The following is a 25,816-nucleotide window of genomic DNA, read 5'->3' on the forward strand; positions in this document are numbered from 1 at the left end:
CTAGGGGGCATGCAGGAGGCAGCCAATGGATGTTTCTCAGCAATTTTTCTCTCTCTCCTTCTCCCTTCCTCTCTCTTAAATCAATAAAAACACATTTTTAAAAAAGATAAACAAATGAGAGTCAAATAGAGAGAAGTAAGACACTGATTAGATGATTTATTACTAACAGTTTTTGCAGAAGTAGTGCATCTCACTATAAAGATCTTTCCTGTCAACTTCTCTCCTAAGGTGCTTCTGGGAGATTTAAATTATCTTCTAACTCCCAGCCACATTTATTTGTCTTCAAGTGATCATGCCTTCCTTCCTCCAGCTGGTTTTCTAATTCTTCAGTTTCTAGAAACTCATAAACAGAAAAAAAGCTGATAAAAATAACTTGATATCATGTGAAGGGTTGCCGCATTAAAGGAATCCTTTTGTTGCTTAACAAAGATCTTATTTCTATTCTTAAATAGTTCTCTAATAGGAACCGAAATTGATATGTAATGTTTGAACGACTTTGAATGGTTTACACTTAGGTTTCATATGCTATTTTAAATGTACATATAACATATTATTCCTATTTTTTTATTTCACAGAGTTATAAGTTATCCTATGAATAAAAAAGCCATCTAACAAATTCTGATCCAAAATGAAGTTTACCTTATACCTTGGTTTCAGAATGTATAAAGCTTTCGCCTTTTACAAAATGTGGTTAACCACAATATTTCAGGTAGTTTAATGGAAGGAAAAGAAATTAGAAGAGTTGTAAAAAGGAAGAAAAAAATATGGGAAAACGTAATGAATCTAAGTTTCCCTTAGAAAACAACCTTTCAAGTGAAATGTAACAGTTCTAACAAATGCTGAATGACCATTAGAGAAGCCACATGAATTGCCATGAGATCCTTTAATGGTTATAAACAGGAAAACTGTCCTTTAAGACAAAAATTAGATATTTTCACAGTGAAAGTTAGGCAAAGGTCTTGGAAATTTTTAGAATGGTTTGCTTAAAAAACTCATCGAGCAGTTCTGAATTACTTGATTACAGATTGGTTTTCTCTGTGAAAACCACATACAATATGAAGTATTAGCACGTAACCAACAATCACATAGCGTATTATAGCAAAGGGAGACGCCTCTCCTGATGGCAAATGACGAGAAATGTAAACTAGATGGCACGGCATTGAGAGACAGCCCACCATTGTTCCCTGTGATTTAAATCATCTGTCAGGAAGAAAACACTGAGTTCGAATGAAACAAATAAACCGACATAATAAAGACACAGAATCTTTCAAAACACAGTACAACAGTAAAATCTAGCCCTTCTTAAAAATATTAGAACACCGTTAGTTAAAAGGCCAATTTTCACAGGCAATAATATAAGTTAACCTAAAATAACGGTTACTGTGGTGGCTCTAAAACATGTATGCAGCCCAAGCCAGTTCTGCTCAGTGGTTAGAGCATCAGCCTGCGGACTGAAGGATCCCGGGTTCAATTCCAGTCAAAGGTATGTACCTTGCTTGGTTGCAGGCTTGGCTCTGGTTGGGGCTCGAGCAGGAGGCAACCAATTGATGTGTCTCTTTCATGTCAATGTTTCTCTCTCCCCCCCTTCCATTCTCTCTGAAAAAGCAATGCAAAAAAAATATTCTCAGGTGAAGATAAAAAATAAAACATGTATGCAAATTCTCTGACACCCCTCTCTTCAAATGATGGGCCAGGCTTAGTGCCTCACTTCTAGTGAAAAAATGTCAGATGTGAGGCTATGTAACTTCCATGACTAGGTCATTAAAAGGATCCCGCTCCTGCCTGGCATGCAAGCTTTGTCATGTGCTGGCTCTTAGAACCCAGCCATCACATTGTGAGGAAGCCCAGGCCACCAGCATCGACGTGCCAGTCACGTGTGGGAATCACCAGTCTTCAATGACTCCAGCACCCGGCCTTTACATCTCCTAGCTCAGGCCCCAGACACTGTGGAGCAGTGATGAGCGTCCCTGCCAAAGCAGGGAATTCCTGTGAATTCCTGACCCATAGAAATGGAGACGATAAAAGATTATTGTTGTTTGAAGCCACTGTTTTGGGGCAATTTGTTTTGCAGCAATAGAGAACTAAAAGTTACCCGACTGCACACACCATTAAACAAGGAAGAATTTTTTTTCAAAATGAAGAAAATAATCTTTATGCCAACCAATTTAGGATATATCTTCCATTTAATAAGTTTGGTCGGTTTTATTTAATACAATTAAACTTCATTAATATAAACTTTTCTAATTTGAAATCTGAGAAAATTAGAATCTAAATCTTAGAGTGTTTAGGCTGAATGTCATCATAAGGTTCTGGAAAGGAGAGTTGAGGTAACCCACGAAAGACTACAAGGAGAGTACTGAAGCTAATGAAAAGAACCGATTATTTTAAAGTATTTTAAATACTGCGCTCTCCACATAGAAGGCACTTGATAGTTACAAAATGTCTAATAAACATTAGAAGCCCTAAATTCTTCCTAATCACCTTTTACATGTTAGTTTTAAAGTATTCTATTTGGCAAACTGGTCAGCTTAGTTCATGCAAATCTATTTGTACATACAGACATTTTATCTTTTCCTAATAAAAGGGGAGCTCTGTGAGGGCATCCTTACTTTGTTCATCTCTGTGTTCCCCAAAGGACATAACACAATGTTGTAGGTCAAATACTGTGATTAACAAATATTTGTGCAAATGATAAAGCTGCACAGATATGCCAAAGCTAACTCAAGTCTTACAGTTCATTTTTTCTTTCACTTATTTGTTCTGCCCTCCCCATGACCACTCCAAGCGAGTTTTATCATATTTCCAAGAGCATGCTGCACACCTCTTTATATCATCTACTAGCTTACTTAGAGTGGAGATACAGATACAAATGTTTGCCGAGCATAACTGGTCATCCGTGGTGATGAAGCCGTTCCCCACATCTCCGGGACTATGTGCTGCTGAGCTCGCTGCACATGCGCAGCTCCGTCCCGGTGGAGGGGACTGGCCCCCTCCGGGGTGGGCAGTGGGGACGCCTGCTCATCTCCTTCTGCAGCTCGCGACAAGAAAACCTAATCCATAAGATCTCTACTCCATTACAGGCAGAGATTTACAGATCAGCATTATTAAAGTATTACAAAGACACGCCATTCTGCTTAGGATAGAAAAGAATAAAGACTGCTACTTTTTTTTTTATTCGTCCGGCTTAGTCAGAATTGAGACCAAACTTCTGTGACAGGGTTATAGCCCCTGTGCTCAGACTTACACTTTTCACTGAATCAGAATCCTGAAATACTTATTTATAAGGTTACAACTGTCTCTGAAATTAATCAGTTCACAAAGCAATAGTTTTCCCATACACATTCATACTAATTACTAGTATAAATAAGATATTCATAATTTCTGCAGTTTCAATCTGAACAGCTAATCTGTAGTAGCAAGATGGAGGTTCTGGAACAGATTTCCTAATTCATTGTATGGCCCTAGACAAGCCGCCAGATCCCTGCCTTCACCCATATCTCACAGGCATAGGACCATTTAAACCTACTTTATAGACAAGTAGGAACAGAATTCATGTGAAAACATTTTGCTAAAGTTGCTAAACAAACATAAGGTAAAATACGTATCATTTTATCACACTAATTTCTAATATTTTATTTGCTTTTTATAATTTAACCAAAATAAAGATTGCATACTTTCGGACTACAAAACACAGTAATTACACAAGGTGAATTAAAGTCGTAAAGCTGGTCATAATAGTAAACCCATTCATCCATTCTCTCATCTAATTAAGAAATAATAATTATAAAAATAGGTAAAATTTTGTGAAAAGATTCCTATTTATTCTATCTTAGGAGTTCTTGCCCATATCGATGGACTGTCTGGCATCGGACATGGCATCAGGTACTTGAACAGTCATTTTGTCCATAGACTTTGTCAAACAGATTTGGCAGCCCAGCCGGGATCTGTATAAAAAAGGGGGAGGGATGATTTAGTATTAAGCATATATTATTCATAAAACAATGCTGTTGTACAGAACATTTTCTTACCCAAAGAAGTTGAGAATTTATTTACCTTTTACATTTCTATTAAGTTGAAAAAAATACATTCAACCCTCAACTAGAGGGTAACAAAATGTGAACATGAAAAGCAAAAAGCCTAGTGGGCCACAGCTTCCTTTTAGTCTTTCATCTCCGTCATCTACTAATTGTTTCACCAGAACTACTGCTTTTTGGTGAAAGGACTGACAAGCAATAAAATAATCAGAACGCACAACAGTGGAGAAGAGAACTGAGGTTTTAGCAATGCCAAGAAAATGACTAATCAATTCCCAGACAATTAAAACCATACAGACCATATAAGAAAGTATCTAAAACAAGAAATTTGGAATAAACACAGACAGAAGTCCTCAATGATCAAATACATATTTTCCCCATGTTTTTTACATCTCTAAAATCAAGATAAGTCTTAAAATCAATGGCATCTAACAATCACTGCTACACTGGGAGGTGACAGTCACATGAGAGCTGCAAACTTGGTTACAATATTCATATAGGTGTCTCTTCAAATGAGTTATGAGAAGTACGTTACTGCTACATGTGTTGAATTTAACTGCCAGTCAAAATGATACTGTTGTAATTAGCTAGTTATTAACACTAGGAAAGGAGCAAAGGAAGACCAGAAACTATAGGCATGTCATCTGGGCAGCTTCACCAGGAAGCTGCAATTTCATACTCCCCAGGGAACCACCAGCCCATCCCCTGCAGATAACTCGGGGAAGGGACTGGACAAAGGGAAAGCTGGGTGCATACACAGTACAGGGAAGATGCCTGTACTGTGTCAGTCAAACCCGGGAACAGAGACCATTGGCCAGAGAGGGCAGGGCCTATGCAAGCCCACAAAAATTTGGGAATGCATAATCCCGCAGACAAAGGAGCTCTCTCTCTTGGCTCGTGTGGCTCTCTTGTTCCTGCTTCCTTGCATTCGCCTGTGTTCCCTCCATATCCATGTGGTCCTATGGACCCCACACTCAATGGACTAATGGGCTGCAGCTGGAAACCCTTACTAAGCTAGCCTGATGCTGGAATGGACACTGCTCCAACACGGAACAAAAACTCTGGACACTGGCTCTGATCTTAGCCCTGCTGAAAATATAATGGGACTTTTTTTCTTGGCGGGACAAAGGGAAATGGGGCTGTGGAAACTCAGGGGTGTAATTCCACAGAAATAAAGCTTTCTATAATACCTCATCCTCCATGGAGGCCTCTGGAAATTCTTATTCCAGCGGCACCCGAAGAACCTCACTGTTGTTAATAAAATGGGTGCAAAAAGATTACAAAAGAAAAAATTAAGAAAACAAACACAGCAGAGTGTAAATGTGATATCTGTAAAAGTGTAAATTTGATATTTGTAAAGCAATTTGTCATTGGAAGAATAGCTGTAATTCCATTTTTTCAGAATTACTACCAATTTTATTTATATTTTCCTTTTTTAACAGTGACATACAAATCTATGCCTAGGTTAATTCAAAATAGCTCTTTTACTATGCACAAAATAGGTTAAGTGATAAGATAACTTTGTGCCATATTTTTTCTACCAGAACTTTTTTCTTTCTTAGTAGCAAACAAAAATAAATGCCATCTTACAATCAAATCATCTTCGATTTGACTGAATGTGATATGGAGGTCTTGGTTTCATTAACATATTTTCATCAAGCATTTCCTGAGCATCTAAAGGCACAGTACTAAATATCAGTGTGGGTACAAAGAACAGCAACTCATTCAAACAGCCCAGTGGTCCAGAATCCAGCCTGAACGTGGTGTGTCCACTTTCTTAGTGCCCTTCCCCAAACACTCGTTTCCTAATCTCATCCTAAAGATGGATAAGAAACAGGTTCTTCACTGGAATGTGGCAAGGACTAGTTGCTAATATTAGTATTAAGGAGTGCAATCTCAATCAAATAGAAAAGGTGAGACCCATTCGCAGATAATATAACATATGAGCTTGTGAGAAATGCCACAGAGAGTGGAAGCCAAAAGGTCTGAGGAGAAAACACTTACTTCTGTCCAGGGGAGGTGGGGTTTAGAATGGGCTCCAAAGGCTGGGTAGGATTTAATATTTAATAAAAGATAAAGCAGAAAGGCATTTGAGGCAAAGGTAACAGAATTCAAGGCAAGTTTGAGGCACTGTGGGCTTTTAGCTTGGCTGGTAAGCAGAGCAAACAAGGACAGGAGAGTGATGGGCTGGAAAGATGGCTCAGCCACAGACAGCTCTGAACAGCAATAAAGGAGCTCAGGTCTTAATTGGTGAGCAATGAGGAACCACTGGGACGTTTTTGAGTGAGGGAGTAAGTGTAACCATGGGAAATATTGATCGCTAATAGAAAAAGAAATCCCCTTCTACCAACAGTTCCCATTTGCTGAATTAGAAACAGCCTTGACAATACTCAAGCGCACATTAAGCTCCATGTGCCAGAGGGAAAATGAGACAAACCAACGTAGACCAATTCATTAGCGCTGTGGTGAGCCCTGGAGGGACAGCCGCTTATTCTTGGTGTTCATATGAAGACAAGGAGGATAATGCTAGTCTTCAAGGAACTTTTAATTTAGTAAGAGAAATAGCCATCAATGAAATGGGGCACAGTACAGTAAAAAGTGTGTCATGGGAACACAGAGAGGGGTGGCACTGAGCCCCTGCTGGCTCTATGACCCTGGAAGATACGGCCTTGGCAGTTGGAGGCCGTTCTCTCCGTCTCCTACCTCTCCACTTCCTTAAGGTCTCCGGCTTTTAGGTCCACCCAGTGTGGCAAATGTCTTCCCCCTCCAGAGAAGGAGACAGCAGTCTTTTTCCTTGATCTCACTATTAGTCCCACAAAATTTTGACATTTGTGCAAACCTTGGAGATACTTTCTCCAGTCACCCTCGTCATATATACCTGGCAGTGGAAATATACTGGGTGTTGTGTTTACTTCTAAGGGTAGAGAAGCTTGAAAACGTAAAAAATCAAGGGCTTTGGGCCCCAAATAAACTGACTGAAATCCGGACCGTCACTCTGTAGCTGTGAGGCCTTGTGCAAATTTCTGATAACTATGCCTTGTTTTCCAACCTAAAAATGGGGATAACTCTGATGGCTAGAAATAATCTTTAAGTGCCTCTACATTATAGTAAGAATCCGACACATAAACCAATGTGATTATAGCTATAATGCTAACAATGACTATCCAATGAATGCTTTCTCCACAGCGCTTCACACAGCAACCCTATGAGGTAGCTGTTCTTATCTTCATCTTACAAACACGGAGACTGAGGACTCTGTGTAGGATGCCCTTGGAAAAGTGGCAGCAAGTGCTGACAATCATCAAATGCAGTCACAGAGAACTCCTGAACCTCTCTCTATCAACCATTAATTCCACAAGTGGTTGGCGATGCCCTACTGTGAATGCCATAAAAGCCAGTCCTTCCTCTTCACTATCTTGTTCTAAAACTTCTGAATTTTATTATCAAGGTTCTTGGCTAGTTCACATTTACATTAGGTCTTTTGTATCTTTTCACATTTGTGTATCTCTTCTAACTGTGGCTCTCCTCAAATTTTCTTCTTTTCACTTAGAGTACTGTCTGTTCCATGCACGGGCAAATGTTATCGAAATAAAAGGGCAAGCACTTAGCCATGATTTACCCCTCTCCCTCCCATTAGGAGATGAACAATTCTTAGGACCAAATTAACACAGTCTTGAGTGTATGAATTATCTTTATGAAAAGAAGGTGGTGATAGAGACTGGTACCTGAAGACGTGAGGGGGCAGGCAGATGGCAGCCGTAAGCTGCTTTGCTTGGGAGTCTAAGGAGACACTACTTCCCCAGTTTCTCCTCCCAGGTATCAGTCTCACCTCCACCAAGAGGGAAATGAACTACGAAAGGAATAAAGTTATTCTTCACCTCTAAATAAATGCCAATGACCTAAACATTTTTGTGAGCATAAGAAAGTTTATGTTTTTAGATAAGATAGTTTGTTAAGGGTCTAACAAAACTGTAGTTATGTAATACACCTGAAATAAAGCTATTATTATTACTGGTTTTTTTAAAATTATTTTTCATTAGGGTTACCAAATTACAGGTAAACACCAAAGCCAACCTTACATAAGTCCTCATTATCTTGCCCCTTAAAACAGTACATCAACTAGCTACTTCCCCTAACTCCAACCAAAAAATTGGACAATTTTTAAGAATAAGGCATCACTTGATATCACTCACTTGCTACTTTAGATCTCACCACTTTTTAAGAGTAATTCTACCTATTAATTAATAACAAGAATAACCTCTGACTGATGGAGTTTAATGCACACTTAGAAATAGAACTATTCATTTTAACATAATTAGTATTATATATTAAGTTTCTTTAAAAATTCTGTTCTCCAGTAGGTAAAACTTTCCATTTTAATTTCATTCAATTATCAAATCTGTCCTTCAATAATACCATAAAAAGCATTAAATTTAACCCTAATTCACGAAACTGTGATAAATATTTATTCTGGAATAAAAATAGACTAAAAGATTTATTTCTTTACTTTTATAAAAAGGAAACTTTCATAACGGCTAGACTTTAGAATAGTAAAAACAAAGAGAAATGTCATGTATTTTATATTCACAGTTTGTAACTGCTACCTATCTACGCAGGAAGATCACTATTACACACACAGGTCTGGTCTCAGATAGAGGTGAACTAGTGAAACTTGTCTCTTGGCCGACCATCAGTACAACTGAAGTGGCCCTAAGATCTTACCTCTCTGTTAGCCCATACGCCAGATCAAGCATGTCGTTCTCCTCATCAGTGATCGCGTCTAACTGATCGTATATGTGCTTCTCAAAGATGAGGTGGCAGGTAGAGCAGGCCAAGGTTCCCTCACATGCACCTACAAGAGCGACAGACATTGAACACACTCCGCTCTGCATTAAACACAATTCAAACTGGGTCTGAATTAAAGTTAATTATTTCTACATTTTAGAATCGGCATTAGCATACACACATAGGGCTTTATTTCTGAATAATAATGAGAATTAGGGACAACCCCGCCCCCCCACACACAATGTGAAATCACTTTCACATATCGTCTGAAAGAGCCCAGTGAGCAAACCTACGTCTAAACAACGGTTCATATTCCTCCCCCTCGGTCTTTCCTTGTGATCGGGACAGAACCAAGTAAGTTCCCTTCAAGAGTCACATTGATTTTAAATAATGAGAAATTTCTCCTGTCCCATTTTTAAGCTATTAATTTAACAGTTATTACCGAGTGCCTATTATATGCCAGGTACTGTGAAAAGGGGGGAACTGAGAAGTCATCTGGTCCAACCAAACCATGACTGAACCTGCTCTGCATATCCTTTGGCCAGGGCCTAGCCAACCTCTGCTTGAAAGCCTCCTGAGAAAGCAAGCGCGCCTGTGTAGCCGGCCAGCTTGCACTGAGCTTCTACCGAGCTAGTCTGTAAGGCTGACTCCCACCTGCTGGTCCAATACTACCCCATGGAATCCAATCCTCACCCCCCTGCAATTTACTGAGATACAATAGACAAATAAAATTGTAAGATATTTAAAATGTACAATGTGATTTTATATACATATACATTGTAAAACTATTCCTCTCATCTAGTTAACACATCCATTTTATATATAAATTTGGGGAGAACATTTAGGTTCTATTCTCTTAGCAAATGTCAGTTATACAGCAGTGTAGTCACCATGTTATATTTTAGCTCCTCAGACCTTACTCATCTCCTAGCTGAAAGTTTGTACCCTTTTACCAACCTCTTCCTGTTTTTCCCACCTCTAGCCCCTGGCAACTACTTTTCTCCTGTTTCTATGAAAATTTTATAAACTATTTAGTGAATCCTTCTTTTAAACAACAGCTTTTCATATATTTGAGACTGTTCTTCCTTCTCCAGGCTGAGCACACTCAAGTCTTTCCAGTTTTGCTTACGTAACAGTTCTACACCCCTTCTCTCAGCCTGGTTGGGCTCCTCTTAAACTATGGCAGCCAAGGGGGTCTGGCAAAGAAGAATGGTGCAGCATTGTGTTCTCGTTACATTCTACCTTAAAAATTGTTTTTCTGGTTTATTTTTTAATACTAATTTTTAAAAACCATTATACAACTTTGTCCTAGCCTATGTGGCTCAGTGGGTTGAGCATTGTCCTGTGCACCAAAAGGTCATGGGTTCAATTCCCAGTCAGGGCACATACTCAGGTTGCAGGTTCGATCCCTGGTTGGGGTGCGTAGGGGAGGCAACCACTCGATGTATCTCTCTCAAATCAATGTTGCTCTCCTTCTCTCCCCCTCTCCCTTTCTCTCAAATAAAAAATCAGAAAAAAAATAAAGTAAAAGAGCTACTTATTAAATAAATACATAAACAAAAATAAAAGCCATAATACAACTTTGAAGATTACAGACTCCTAGGAGCTACTTCAGTTTGATTTAGATTCTCTTTTGGTCAGTAAACAACATATAAAATACGTAAGAAAACTACTATCAATAACTAGTAACCTTAATTTTCCTCTGAATGGATAATTTTTAACAAGAATGGTTCCCTCATAATTTAAACATTTGTTATTCATATTTTGTTATTTTTAAAAAAATCAAGAAAGAAAAGAGAGGCTTCCTTAAACGTTCATTTTTTAAAATACGTTTTTATTGATTTGAGAGAGAGAGGAAGGGAAAGAGAGAGATAGAAACATCCATGAGAGAGAAACATCAATCAGCTATCTCCTGCACACCCCATACTGGAGATGGAGCCTGCAATCCAGGTCATGTGCCCTGACTGGGAATCTATCTGGTGACCTCTTGGTTCATGGGTCGATGCTCAACCATTGACCCATACTAGACAGACAAAAATGTTCATTTTTATAAAATCTAATTCAAAGACATAATAAGACTAAGTAGAGAGAGAACATATAGTGAAGTACGGGAGTCATAAGTGAGGGCTCTGGAGCCAGACTCCTTGGCTTCAATCCCAGCTCCACTTGTACTACCAGCCATCAACTTGAGCTACTTAACCCTCCATACCTCAGTTTTCTCAAAAGTTCATCTGCACCAACATCACATGTTAGTTGTGAGCATTACATATGAATCTGTACTTCACATATGTACTTGCAACCGACTGGTAGATAGTAAGCACTATGTAAGTGTTGGTAATTATTATTACTTGAAAATTATAAGAAATCTTAGAGTAATTCAACTTTCTTTTTATAAACATATTAAGAATTAAACCCAAGAAGTTAAATAAATACACTAAGGTCATACTACTAGTTAGAGATGAGTCATAACTTTAGCTAAGTTTCCCAAAGCTGAAGACAACTAGATCCTTCGACTCAATAATCTAAGTCACCTGAAGTATTAGATATATAAAAATGTATACATATATATAATACACAAATATACATACACACCAATTGGTTATTTGAACAAGTAGCTTAGTTTTCTATTTTTGTGTAAATTTGAAATATTTCACACAAAAGGTAAATGGATATACTTCGCTTAAAAAGGGCATTCTCTGCTTAAAATACACACACACACACACACACACACACACACACACACCATATATATATATAAAGTTTAGAAACCCTGCAGTAAAGGGAGAACTGGTGTAGTGCAGCCTTGAGGTCGGGGCCAGGCTCTAGATGGACCTACCACACCGTCTGCTGTGTCCTGGGCAAGCCTCTCAGGCCTGTTTTCCTCTCATATTTATAATAAGAGATTGAGGTAGATGATCACTAAGGGCCTGTTGCCTCAAATATTTTATGACTCCACAGAGAAGTATTACCACTCTTAATAGATTTATTCCCTAGTATTCAATAAATATATACTTATCTTGATTTCTATGTTTATCTTATCAATACCCAATGCAGACAAACCCAAAACTAAAATGGCAAATCCCTCTGGAAATATTGCAGCACAAAAGTCAGGAAATCCAACCTCCTTTTGTCTTTAAAATATAAAACAATCCTTACAAAATATTCTCAGCAATTTTCTTCAGATTTGTTATTAAAATAACAAATCCTGAGACGTGCAAGCCAAGTATAACAGAAGATGGAAGGAAAACAAAACTCACAGTCCGGGGCAGGATGAGGTGGGGGGGCTGCAGAGGCAGGGGACCAAGCATGGAGAGTCTCCCATGCTTCCCTAAGGAGCCTGAACTTGTTCTATAAGCCAGTTACTCTCCACCTTGTTTCCCAACACACTGGGTGGGTAACAAAGCTCAGTTAACCATCTTTTATGGTGAGCTGCCACAGATATGACACTGGCCAGGGGCTATGAACACCGGTCCCTCCTCTCCCAGATCCATGTAGTAGGGAACCTCTGCTACAGGTTACAGAAAGCTGCCAAAGCAGTTTGAGCAGGAAAGTGATGTGTCAGCTTTATTTTCGATAGATGTCACTGGTGGTTGTGTGTAAAGGGTGGATTTAAGATAGAAAAGACAGAAGCGAAAGCCAGGAAGTTTTACAAAGGGGGAGGGGGAAAAGAGGGAAGGAAATATCAGAAGCAGAGAGCGCCAAGGTGAGACCCCCCTCCTAGAAAGGGAGTCAAAACAAGAATGTCCCAAATGGTAGAGAGAACCCGAAAAGTACATGTGAGAGCAGCCTGGGGAAGAAGAGAGTGCACACAGTATGGTCCCAATCATCTGGGAATGGAGAGAAAAGTTCACATGCCCATAAATCCTTCCAGAAAAATCTAGGACATTCCTTTTTGTACCAACTGATCAGATGACACAAAGTGTTACCATCCACCCAGCTCTTCATACACTTTAAACTCTCTCTTCCCTGGGAAACGTCAATTCTTCTAAACTTTTCTTAAAGGTTTTATTTTCACTCTCTAATATAACTTTTATTGCCCTCTTCTGAACCTTGCCAATTGTTTCCACATCTTGCTTAAGTTGCCAAGCTCAGAGCTGAAGAGAGTATTCTAAGAAGAACTTGACAAATGTTGAGTGTATACAGATTAACTTTTGGTTCCCACACACTAAGTTCCTATTACACATTCTAGTACCATGTTTACTCTTTAAATAAATGGATCACATTCATGATGCCTCCTTATTTTATAGTCCCTTTCAAACTTCTCCACCACAAGCTGTGACCAGGTATGTTCTTCTTAGTCTTCATGCTAGGAAGAAACTCAAATATAACAGAAAGTTTAAGACTCAGAATGAAATACTGAACACAGCCTGAATAGTGACTCAGAGAAACCTAATGTCATATTGTAGAACAAGTCCTACTACAGAGGAAAAAACTGCAGCAAAGACTGACAAGACTCCAAAGTACTTATTAGAACAGACAATCCAGAAAACCCCAAAATAATAAGACAATCTGAGCAGATTTTTAAAGGCTTTTTTTGAGATTTAACCTCTACGTTCTATAAAAAAGGAAGAATTTTAGAGAACAGTGAAGACATGTCTCTAAAAAAAGCATTTAGTGAAAAAAAGATTTTTAAAAAATTGATCTGAGAGAGAGAGAGAGAGAGGGAGGGAGGGAGGGAGAGAGAGAAGCATCAATGTGAGAGAGAAACATTGATTGGTTGCCTCCCTCATGTGCCTCAACCTGGGACCGAACCCACAACCTGGGTGTGTGCCCTGACCAGGAATCAAACCCGCTACCTTTTGGTGTAGGGGAGGATGCTCCAACCAAGTGAGCCACACCAGCCAGGGCGAAAAAAATTTTTTAAGAGTCTAAAATTGTGAGAACAAGAGGTTATTTCAAGGAAAAAAAGTTACTCTGCTTTTATTCTTTATTAATCTCGTATCTCATTAAAAATTACTTTTTCATGATGGCTATTTCCTCCAACTTATTAGTGTCCTGGTCTTGTAATTACAGGTAGTCCCCAATAAATAAGCGTCTGACTTTTGTCTTTTTGACATACGGTTCTATGAATTTCAGCACATGTGTAAGTTTGTGTATGCACCACCACAATTGGGACACAGAACAGTTTCATCACCCCCAAAAATCCTCTTGGGTGGCCCCTTTGGAATCACACCGTCCCCTACCCCTACCCCTGGCAAGCATCACTCTGTTCTCCATCCTATAGTTTAGACTTTTCCAGAGTGTCACAGAAATACAACCATACAGTATGTAACCTTTTGAGACTGGCTTTTCACTCAGCATGATGCTCTTCAGATTCATCCGAGTTGCCCTATGTATCCACAGTTCATTCCTTTTCACTGCTGACAAGTACTCCATTATATGGATGTACCACATGTTTCTAGTAGGTATACAGTGGTATCGCATTGTGGTTTTCATTTGCAGTTCTCCAAAAACTGGAGAGCTTGAATGTCTTTTTTTTCTCTTCTCCAAAGCCATTTGGGAGAATGGCATCATCGTTCATCTCTTGTACCACTAGGACAAAGCTCTAGATGGCACAGAGTTGTGCACACGCACAAGTTCAGGTTCAGCTGCTCCTGACTATCTTTTTATATCCTTATTTGTCATCTTTATATTCTCTTTGGTGAAGTATCTACTCATTATTTTACTCATTTACTAACTGGTTGTTTTCTTACTGTTGAGTTTTGAGAGTTCCTTACTTATTAGGGATAAAAGTCCTTTATTAGAGATGTGATTTGCAAGTATTTTCTCCTCCTCTGTAACTTATCTCTTCCTTCTCTTGACAATGTCATAGGCAGAGCAAACACTTTTGGTTTATAATTTTTTTCTTTTATAGGTTGTATTTTTAGCATCATTTTAGAACTCTGCCTATCCCCAGGTCCCAAAGATTTTCTCCTGAGCATTCTTTTTAATGTTTCAGTTTAACTTTTACATTTAGATCTAAGTCATTTTTTAAATTAAGTTTTGTAAAAAGTGTCACTTTTAGTTTGAGATTTTTTTCCTTCATATAGTGTCCAATTCTTCTAACATTTACACTTTGTTGAAAAGAATATCCTTTCTTCATTAACTGCCTTCATTAATGGTCACAGCAAAGAAATGGAAACCATCCAGATTTCCACGAGGTGATGAATGGGTAAACATAATGTGGCACATTCATAAAATGGAATATTAATATTATTTAGCCATAAAGAGATAGAGTACTAACACATGCTTCAACATAGACGAACCTTAACAATATACTAAAAGCTAGATACAAAAGATCACACATACAGTTCCATTTATATATAGATCCAGAATAGGCATATTTATAGATATAAAAAGTAAATAAGTGGTTGTTTAGGGGTAGGGAGATGGAGGATTGAGGAATAATAGGTAAAGGGTACAGGATTTCCATTTTGAGTGATGAAAATGTTTTAAAATTAATTGTGATGAGGGAATGACAGCAGCAAGAAGGCCAAAAAAGGTGTCCCTCAATCGTCTTCCACTCTTAACAATAATATGGCATCCATCCATAGACAAACGTGCTTTTTCAGGGATCCAAGTAGGAGACTGAAGCTCCAGTCCAAGAATGAGGAGAGCCATTCTGAGAAAATCTGCTATTTACCAAAAGAGACCAATTTCTCTCTTGTCTCATCCAGAGTAGTGAGTTGTGAGCAGCTGGGGGACAGTGAGTGGCTGGTAGATCAGCAGCCAGGGCTCAAAATGTATCAAAGGGACACAGATCTTACTAACCATGTCACAGACACTATTGGGAAGCCAACTCATGAGTGCTGGGAACACCCTCACCCACATATCCCCCCCACCTGTGGCAAACTCCCTGTACATACTCCCAGCAATGGCAATAGTGAGCTTAGGCAAATGGCTAGTGAGTAAGCAGAAAAAGCCAGCACAAATCTGCAGGACTAGGAAAGATTGCCCTCAGGAAAGTAAAAGGGAGGCTGTCAGCACACAACCTGGCTCTGCAGAATTTAGAGAAGGCATATAAGCTTAAGACTTCCACCACAAGAGGGAGCAAGTGTGGAGCAGGTGAATCCACTGAAGGCTGAGAAAGCTCAGAATCCCTACCAGGGCTGATGAAAGGTATTTCTCAGCCAAAGTCAGTCTGTAAAGACTGAAGGAGGTGACTGTCATTTCAGGGAATCTGAAAAATCAAGGAGACATGATACCACCATGAGAACACAAGAGATTTCCACTAGCTGATCCCAAAGACATGGAGATCTGCTATTTACCCAATAAAGAAATCAAAATAGCTGTTTTAAAGAAGCTTAATGAGCTACAAAAACACAGACAAGTCAATGAAATCAAGAAAACAATGCATGAACAATATGGTAAGTTTAACAAAGAGCCAGAAATCACAAAAGAGAACCAAACGAAAATTCTGCAACTGAAGAATACAATGAATGAAATGAAAAGTGCGATAGAGACCATCAACATCAGAAAAAGTCAAGCAGAAGAAAGAATCTGTGAATTAGAAGACAGAACCAGGACACTTGAAGTCATACAGTAAGAGAATAAAAATAATAATGAAAAAGAGTGAATAAAGTCTATATGATCTAAGGGATATCATCAAAAGAAACAATGTCTGAATTATTGAAGTCCCAGAAGGAAAACAGAGGGAAAAGGGGGCAAAAAGCTTATTTAAAGAAATTATGGATGAGAACTCCCCAAATTTGGGAGAGATTCAGACATCCAAGTTCATGAAGCTCATAGATTGTCCAAACAAACTAGACCTAAACAGATTTTCTCCAAGATACATTATAATAAAACTGTCAAAAATCAAGGACAAAGAGAGAATATTAAAGGCAGCAAGAGAAAAGAGGCTTGTAATTTACAAGGGATCCCCACAGAGCTTCCAGTGGATTTCTCAGCAGAAACCTTATAGGCCAGGAGACAGTAGGAGTACATATTCCAAATGCTGACATTAAAAAAAAAAAACCAACCTGTCAACCAAGAATATTCTTTCCGGCAAAGTTGTCCTTCAAAACTGAGAGATAAAGATTTTTCCCAGGCAAAAGCTAAGGGAGTTCTTTACCACTAGACCTGCCTGCCTCTTAAGAAATACTAAAAGGAATTCATGCTGCTGCAATAAAAGGACACTAATTAGTAATATTAAAAAGTATAAAAATAGCCCAGCCAGGCGTGGCTCAGTGTTTGAGCATTGACCTAGGATCCAGGAAATCGGCGTTCGATTCCCGGTCACGGCACATGCCCGGGGTTGTGGGCTGCAGCCAATCAATGACTCTCTCATCATTGATGTTTCTATCTTTCTCTCCCTCTCCCTTCCTCTCTCGGAAATCAATAAAGATATATATATTTTTTTTAAAGTATAAAAATATACAACACACTGGTAAAGGTAAGTATATAGTCAAATTCAGAATACTCCAATACTGTAATATGGTGGTATGTTAACCACTTAACTCTAGTATAAAGGTTAAAGAAAAAAGTACTTAAAAATAGCTATAGCCCTGGCCAGGTGGCTCAGTTGATTGGAGCGTCATCCTATACACCAAAAAGGTTGCAGGTTCAATTCCCAGTCAGGGCATATACCTAGGTTGCAGGTTTGCACCCCAGTTGGGGAGCATACAGGAAACAACCAATTGATGTTTCTCTCACACCAATGTTTCTCTCTCTCTCTCTCCTTCCCTCCCCTAACCTTTCTCTCTAAAATCAATAAACATGTCCTTGGGTGAAGATTAAAAAAAAAGCTACAGCTACAATAAATTTGTTAATGAACACAAAATAAAATGAGGTAAATTGTGAAACATCAAAAACTAAAAAGGGGAGAAGTAAAAGGATGTAGTTTTTGGTATACCATCAAAGTTAAGTTATCAGAACAAAATAGACAGTAATAACTATAAGATGTTTGATATAAGCCTCATGGTAATCACGAAGCAAAAACCTATAGTAGATATACAAACAATAAAGGGAATCAAAGCATACCACTATGTAAAATTATAAGCTCACACAGGAAGACAGCAAGAGAGGAATAAAGAAATATAGGAACTATAAAACAGTCAGAAAACAATGAAACAGGTTGGCACTAGTAAGTCCTTACCTATCATAATTATAATAAATGTAAATGGGTTAAATTCTCCAATCAAATGGCATAGTGTGACTTAATGGATAAAAACACAAGACCCAACTATATGCTACCTATAAGAGACTCACTTCAGCTTCAAGGATACACATAGGCTCAACGTAAAAGTATAGAAAAAGATATTCCATGCAAGTGGAAACCAAAAGAACAGTTATATATACTTTGACCAGACAAAATAGACTTTAATTCAAAAGCTGTAACATGAAATAAAGAAGACATGTTATATAATAATAAAGGAGTCAACACATAAGAAGATATAACAGTCATAAAAATATATGCACCCAACATGGGAGCACCCAAGAATATTAAGCATATAGTAACATATCTAAGAGGAAAAACAGACGACAGTACAATAATAGTAGGGAACTTCATATCTCATTTTCAATGATGGATAGATCATCCAGGCAGAAAATCAATTGGAAAATGTTGGACTTTAACTATGCTTTAAACCAAATGAACTTAAGAGACATATACAGAACATTCCTCCCAACTGTAGCAGAATACACGTTCTTCTCAAGTACACACTGAACACTGTCCAGGATAGAGCATATATTAGATACAAAATAAGTCTTCAAATTTTAAAATTAAAATCATAACTATAGGGTGTCCCTCCAAAAATGTATAAACACTGTAACAGCTGATAGCTCAATTCTGAAAAATGTATTTTAACAAACACTGCCTTTATAATTATTCAGAGTGTGTGTAACACTAGTTGTGCATATATTCCCACTACCAGAATAAGGTGCAAAGTGGAAAAAGGAGTCCCTATAGTGGGGAAGGGGGTATGTGCAGTAGAGGCAGAGAGGGAGAGAAAGAGGGAAATGTGTGTGTGTGTGAGAGAGAGTGTGTGTATGTGTGTAGTAGGTATGTCCAAGAAGTTAAGGTGTCCTTGACTTGACATTAGAAGTTAGAAGTTACAATGCATTTTCTCACAGAAACCTGTAAATGGTGATGAAGCAGTTATGAAGAAATAGTTTCTTCAGGGTTGACCTAAAAATTTTGCCACCATATATAATCTTATTTTCATGGGAAAATAAATTCCAAATGCTAGTTAGCTGACCTGATTGTGCACTTGGAGAATAAAACCTATTCATAAAATAGGGAATATCTGTTGTTTTTATTCTTATCACATACACAGGGAAAAACTCTATGAAACAAGACAATATATAAAAAGGATACAATAGTAACCACCACTACAGAGCCTTAATCTAAAACTAACAGCTGATCAGAATATATGAGTACAGGTACACTGATATAATGACACATGGAGAGATGGGGACTGAAAGTGCAGAAGTTATGTGACTGATGCTTATATACAGTCCCAGAGCAGCACTGGTGGCTGTCAGATTTTAGCATCTTTAAAAAGAGCACTGGCCGGTGTGGCTCAGTTGGTTGGAATGTTGTCCTATATACTGAAAGGTTGCAGGTTCGAATCCCGGTAAGAGCTCATACTTACTTTACAGGCTTGATTCCTGGTTGGGGCACATATGAAAGGCAACCAATCAATGTTCTCTCTCACATCAATGTTTCTTTATTTCTCTCTCTTTCTCTCTCTTTCTTCCCCTCTCTCTAAAATCAGTAGGTATAGCCTCAGATGAGGATTGGAAAAAAAGTAATAATAAAAATTAAATAATTAATTAAAAACATATCCTCGCCCAGGTGGGCGTGGCTCAGCAGTTGAGCATCAACCTAGGATCCAGGAGATTGTGGTTCGATTCCTGGTCAGGGCACATGCCCAGGCTGCGGGCTTGATCCCCAGTCAGGGGCATGCGGGAGGCAGCTGACTCATGACGACTCTCATCCTTTATGTTTCTATCTCTCTCTCTCCCTCTCCCTTCCTCTCTCTGAAATCAATAAATATATATTAAAAATAAAATTTTTTAAAAATAAGTAAATAAAATAAAAACATATCTTCAGGTGAGGAAAATAAATAAATAAATAAAATAAAGTTTGACCTAGCATAGCCAGAAATACATTATACCAATAGGGAGTCAATAAACACGACAGGAATAAATACAGACTTATATGAACATTATCAGGATTTCCCAATCTGAATAATTTTCCTCTAAACAGACATATGAAGGTATAGGTAATGTAGAAGAAAAAAATGAAGTCTGAAATAATAAACTAGGTAAATTTGATCAGAGAGGTGTAACTGCCCCCTAGTGGACAGAATATTACAATACACTCTAAAAACAGATCATAAAATTGTAAATAAGAATGCTTAAGAAAAAAAAAAATGCTTATAAATTTGTGTTGCTTCCAAAATTTATGATTGCCCCTTCGTACTCATTTATCCACTCATCACTTTACTTCATATACAATAAGGGGTAAAACGAATGGTTTTACCCTTCTCTGCAGTCTCTTGGGAGACAGCTGCCCATGCAAAGGCGTGTAATTAACAGACTGTGATAAATGCTAGGAAAGAAGTGAACAGGGTACTGTCCTGGAAAATACTGGGTTCAGGCTAACAGGAGAAACCTGCTTGGGACCCGGTGGCTGAGCAACGCCTCACTGAGGCAGTACCACAACGTGGGGCTAGACAGGGACAGGATTTTCAGATGGCGATGGGGGGAAAATCCCAAGCAGAAAACATTGTAAAGTGCATACAAAGCCTCAAAGGTAAAAATTCTGGGTGATTTCAGCTCTTATGGGGCGAAACAATGCAGAGCCTTTTATTTTTTTATTTTATTTTTTATTTTTAATCCTCAACCGAGGATATTTTTCCATGGCTTTTTCAGAGAGAGTGGAGGGGGGGAGGAGAGAGAGAGAGAAACATCAATGTGAGAGAGACACATCAATTGGTTGCCTCCCACACGCACCCGACTGGGGCTGGGGATCAAGCCTGCAACCGAGGTACGTGCCCTTGGGCAGAATCGAACCTGGGATCCTTCAGTCCGCTGGCTAACGCTCTAACCACTGAGCCAAACAGGCTAGGGCAATGAGAGCCTTTTAGGCTAGGGTAAGGAGTATGGACTTTATCCTAAGTGAAATGGGAAGTTATTCATGGTTTTTAGTCAGGGAATAAGTCTCATGTGCATTATGACAAATCACCCCAACTGCTGGGCTCAGAGCGGAAGCAGATCAGTACAGTTCCAGGTGTAGGGTGACTGGCTAGACCCAAGTAGTGACTGCAGGGATGAGAACAGGACACTCTCTGAGCAGGAGATATGCTCTGGGTTACAACTGACAGAAGCTGCTGCTGGACTGGATGTAGGGGGTGAGGGAGAAGAAAATCGCTCCCCCCCCCCCCCGGTTTCAGGCTTCAGCAGCTGAGTGGGCTCATTACTGAGAAAGGACTCAAGGAAGGACAGGTTCAGTGGTGGAGAGGGATATCAAAAGCTGTTTAAATATGTTAACTCAAAAGACCTGTGCAACTTCCAAGAAGAGCTATAAAGGAGGAAGTTGTACCTGTAGTCCAAGGCTCAGAGGGGAAGTCTGAGCTAATAATGTAAATTTAAGAGTTTATGGGCAACTACATGGGATTTAAGGTCACAGAGGGGATGAGATCACCCAGGGAGAAACTACAGACTCTGCACTTGGTCAGCCTCATCTGAATATGGTGTTCATCCGTGAGCATGACTTACAAGAGCAATATTTAAAGGGTCTCCTGTATTCGGCTTTAGGAACTCATGAAATAGCTGCCCCGTGTTAACAATATCTCTTCTTTATAAGGATAGCATTTCAGGCTTCTTGATTTCTTTTCTTCTTTATTCTATTCTTTTCTTCTTTAGAAAGTGGCTTAGGCTTATTAACGCTTACCTTTTGTGAACCTAGTTTAGCTTATCTCAAGTCTGTATTTACATGCCAAAATTCTGGACACCTTAGGGCCCTTGATCTTTAAAGCCTCTGCTAAGTCTGCTTAAGTGAATGCACAATTCTTATCACACTCCGAAAGACTGTTAGCATTAAATTTTCCATATTTCTGGTGTACTAGGGGAATAAAGATTCTTTTAGCCGTTATCTCTGTGTGATGAGATTATAGGAAGTCTTTCTTACTGTATTTTTAAAATTTGCTATAACGAACAGTGAACCTGTATTAGTAACTATATTAATAATAAAAGCTAATGTTTACTTTAAGCACTTAGTTTTACAGCTACTGTAGTTCAGAGGCTGCCAGTTTTTTAAGGCTTTTGGAAATGGGGAGAGGAGAGTGAGAGTAGGCCAAGTTAAAATGCCACAAATCCTACTGTTGCTACTCCACAGGCACTGTGCTAAGCACTTTACTTTCAATATCCCAGTTAATCTTTAACAACCCAGGAGGTTAGAACTCTTATAAGCCTAATTTACAGAAGAGGAAACTGAGGCATAAAGACATTAAAGTGGCTTGCTCCAGGTCTCATGATTTGTGACAATGTTGATTTATGAACCATAATCTGTAATGAACAGTGAGCCTGTATTAATAACTATGTAATTAATAATAGCTAATTTTTATTTTAAGCACTTGCTTTTTTACAGCTACTATAGTTGAGGATTATGAACCATAATCTATCTGATTCCAGTCTATTCTCCACTACTGTGCTATGAACTACTTTTCATTTGTGAAAGAATAATTCAGAGAAACTAAGTTTCATTAAAAGTATAGCTAAATATGAACTCATACAAGGGAAATCAATTATACATAAATTTTATAGAACATATACTGTATATAAATTATCAACGAGATCTTTATCTAAATAAGTCATTCTTACCCATGGTACGTATCTGAATCATGTAGAGCATTTTAAAAACATAGCTGCAAAACTCCCCTTTCTTCCTCTACTATCCAGGGTGGAACATAATGATATCTGCACTTTTATTTATTTTTAAATATTTCTATTGATTTTTGAGAGAGAAGAAGGGAGAGGGAGGGACAGAAACATCAATGAGAGAGAAACATCAATCGGCTGACCCCTGCACCGCCCCCTACTGGGGATGGAGCCCACAACCCCGGCATATGCTCTGACCAGGGATGGAACCGGGGACCTCTCGGTGCATGGGTCAGCACTCAACCACTGAGCCACACTGGCCAGGGCAATGTCTGCACTTTTAAAAGTTCTGCAGATTCTAACTCAATCCCTGCCAAGAACCACTTCATTAGACTAAAAACTCCTTAAAATCAGTACTATATCAACTAATTCATCACCTAGTTTCTATAACAGTTCACACAGGAAAGATACTTCTTAGAGAAAATGGCATAAAGGAAAAATTAGATTTAGGTTTGAATCTTAGCCTTCTCATTTGCTACAAGTACAACCCAGGGAACATTAACTTCTCGGAACCTTGGTTTCTTCATCTACAAAATGGAGGTCAAAAACAAAACCTGCCCTGGACAGTGTGGCTCAGTTGGTTGGGCATTGTGCCATGCACCAAAAGATTGCTGGTTTGATTCCCAGTCAAGGCACATGCCCAGGCTGTGGGCTTGATCCCTGGTAGGGAGCGTGCAGGAGGCAGCCGATTAATGATGTTTTCTCTCTCTCTCTCCCTTTCCCTTCCTCTCTCTAAAATTCAATAAAATACCTTTTTAAAAAAAAAAAAAATCTACCTCTTACAATCACAGATAACATACGCTGGAATGTAGTATGCCCTCAACTGGTAGTTGTTATAATTAATCCTGACACTGACAAAACAAATATTACATTTTCAGCAAATAAACTGAGTACCAGCTCTGGACAAAGTATACTCTGTGAAATCACCTGAGTGAGAACAGTCTTCTCAGAGCTCACAATCTAATAAGGGAAAGGGGCTTTCTCTCTAAAAAGGAAACTGATGAGGACCAACACAGTAAGGTATACTTCACATATCATGGGCAAATGGAGAAAGAAGAAAGGAGAAAGAACTCTGATGTAGAAATGGTTCTTACAAGTGCAATGTGAACTGTGCCAAGAAGCATAGTTAGATATGCTCCTTGGACCTTAATCCAAACTTGTTTCAAATTTTCACACACATCAAAGTCACATGGAGGGCTTATTAAAACACACACTGCTGGGCCCTACCCCAGACCTTCTGATTTAGGAGATCTGGGGTGGGGCCTGAGAACCTGCATTTCCCAAGTGACACCGATGCTAATAATCAAGGGAACCCTGTTCAAGAACCATCACTCTAGACAGAGAGCTTGAGCAAAGCTTACAAGTGCTTTTCAGGGTATCCTTGAGCTGTATAATATGGCAGTGTCTGGGACATGGGCTTTGTGTGAGTGCTTAAGAAATATCGTCAGAAGTCTAGAAATAAAAACTTTCTCCATAAAGCACTTTCTTCTCTAATAAGAAGTAGGTAGCCCTGGACGGTGTGGGTCAGTTGGCTGGAGCATTGTCCCATACATCAAAGGTGGCGGGTTCCATTCCCAGTCAGGACACACACTCAGGTTGCAGGTTCAACTCCCAGTCACCGCATATGCAGGAGACAACCGATAGATCTTTCCCTTTCTCTTTCTCTCTCTCTCCCCCACTCCCTCTTTAAAAAAAAAAAAAGAGAGAGAGAAATTACCCTTCCTAGGAAGGTAAGCTAACTGTCAAGACTAAATTAAAACTACTTAACTACCCTTGTGATATGACATTTATAATCTCTAACCTACTCTCTTCCAACTCCACTGGCTATTTCCTGGCTTTGCATAACACAGGTACACAGTAAGGCAACGAGGCAACAGTAGATTCGGGGATACAGAGCTAAAAGCATACAAAGGACAGAAATACATTGTTACTCTTATTCTTTAAAACTGAGACTATAACACTAATACCTCCTGAATTTTAATAATTTATTTAATATGCTAGAGGTTAAAATTCTTCAAAAGGACAGAGTTGAAACCTATTCAATAGCTTCACTTATAAATTTTAAGGAATATTCCATACTCACCAAAACCATCAATGTCTAGATTATTTTCAATCACAACATCTAGCAGAGAGTCACCGACTTTTCCTTTGGTTGTTAATATTTCACCATCGCGGTTTAAAAAGTGGACTGTTATTTTATCTTCTGAGCTGGAAAAGGAAGCAGTCCTTTATTATCAGTAATTTCAAAAAGATACTTTAAAAAATTGTTTTAAGAACTTGTAAGGTCAAACAAACAAAAAACTTGTAAGGTCAAAGAAATAGTGGTGGGGTGTATCTGAGGGTGTATAAAAATGCACATGCAAGCAAATGTGCTCTTTTCCAGTAGTTTCTTTTTTTCCTTTTTTGTACTGATTTTAGAGAGAGGAAAAGGAAGAGAGATAGAGAGAAACATCAATTGGCTGCCTTCTGCACACCCCCTACTGGGGACTGAGCCTGCAAACCAGGCATGTGCCCCAACTGGGAATCGAACCAGGGACCTCTTGGTTAATGGGTTGACACTGAACCACTGAACCACACTGGCCGGGCCCAATAGTTTCTTTTCTTTCCAAGGTTCCTTTGGAAAGAAGACACCACAAATCAAAGGCATGTCTATCTGTCCATCTACCAGGAGAGCTCTACCACCTTAAAGGAAATCGGCAACTATGTCACTACCAAGGACATGTACTTCTCTATGTATCATGTCTCCCTGGTGGTCATAGTCATGAGTCACAGTCTTGTGAAAACATTTAGCAATCATTATCACTCATGAAAGTCTATTTTGCTCTCACAAAGCTCTTTGAAAAACAATATCTCTATGAATGTGTCCCTAAAAGACTAGACCCTGGTTGTGGTGAGCTTTAGAAAAGCAAATTATCCTGCCATCAACAAGGCAATTGTGCATGTGTCTGACAGGTACTGGGCTTACAGGCAGCAGTCAGTTTCCTGAGTATTTGAACATCTTATTTTGGCCCACATTGTGTGCTCAAAAATCAAAGGGACTAGAAAATATCATTTGTTTGTTTGAATCTGTGGGAAGATAAATATAATACCTCCTTATGTGTTGTATTATAGGATATTATCTATCAGCTAGCTGA

General features: G+C 38.8%; 1 protein-coding gene across 1 annotated transcript in view; it reads right to left on the bottom strand.

The window, feature by feature from the left end:
* Positions 1–864: 864 nt before the first annotated feature.
* FDX1 (ferredoxin 1) overlaps positions 865–25,816 on the bottom strand; it is a 29,779-nt gene continuing 4,827 nt past the window's right edge. The window contains exons 2-4 of the mRNA XM_081154781.1: positions 24,766–24,890; positions 8,757–8,886; positions 865–3,944 (exon numbers count right to left, since the gene is read on the bottom strand). Coding sequence (XP_081010907.1) covers positions 3,830–3,944; positions 8,757–8,886; positions 24,766–24,890 — 370 coding nt within the window. The 3' untranslated portion in view covers positions 865–3,829. The remainder of the gene's footprint in view (positions 3,945–8,756; positions 8,887–24,765; positions 24,891–25,816) is intronic.

The sequence above is a fragment of the Miniopterus schreibersii genome (assembly GCF_964146895.1).
Source record: "Miniopterus schreibersii genome assembly, chromosome: 12".
In the NCBI taxonomy this organism is placed as follows: domain Eukaryota; kingdom Metazoa; phylum Chordata; class Mammalia; order Chiroptera; family Miniopteridae; genus Miniopterus; species Miniopterus schreibersii.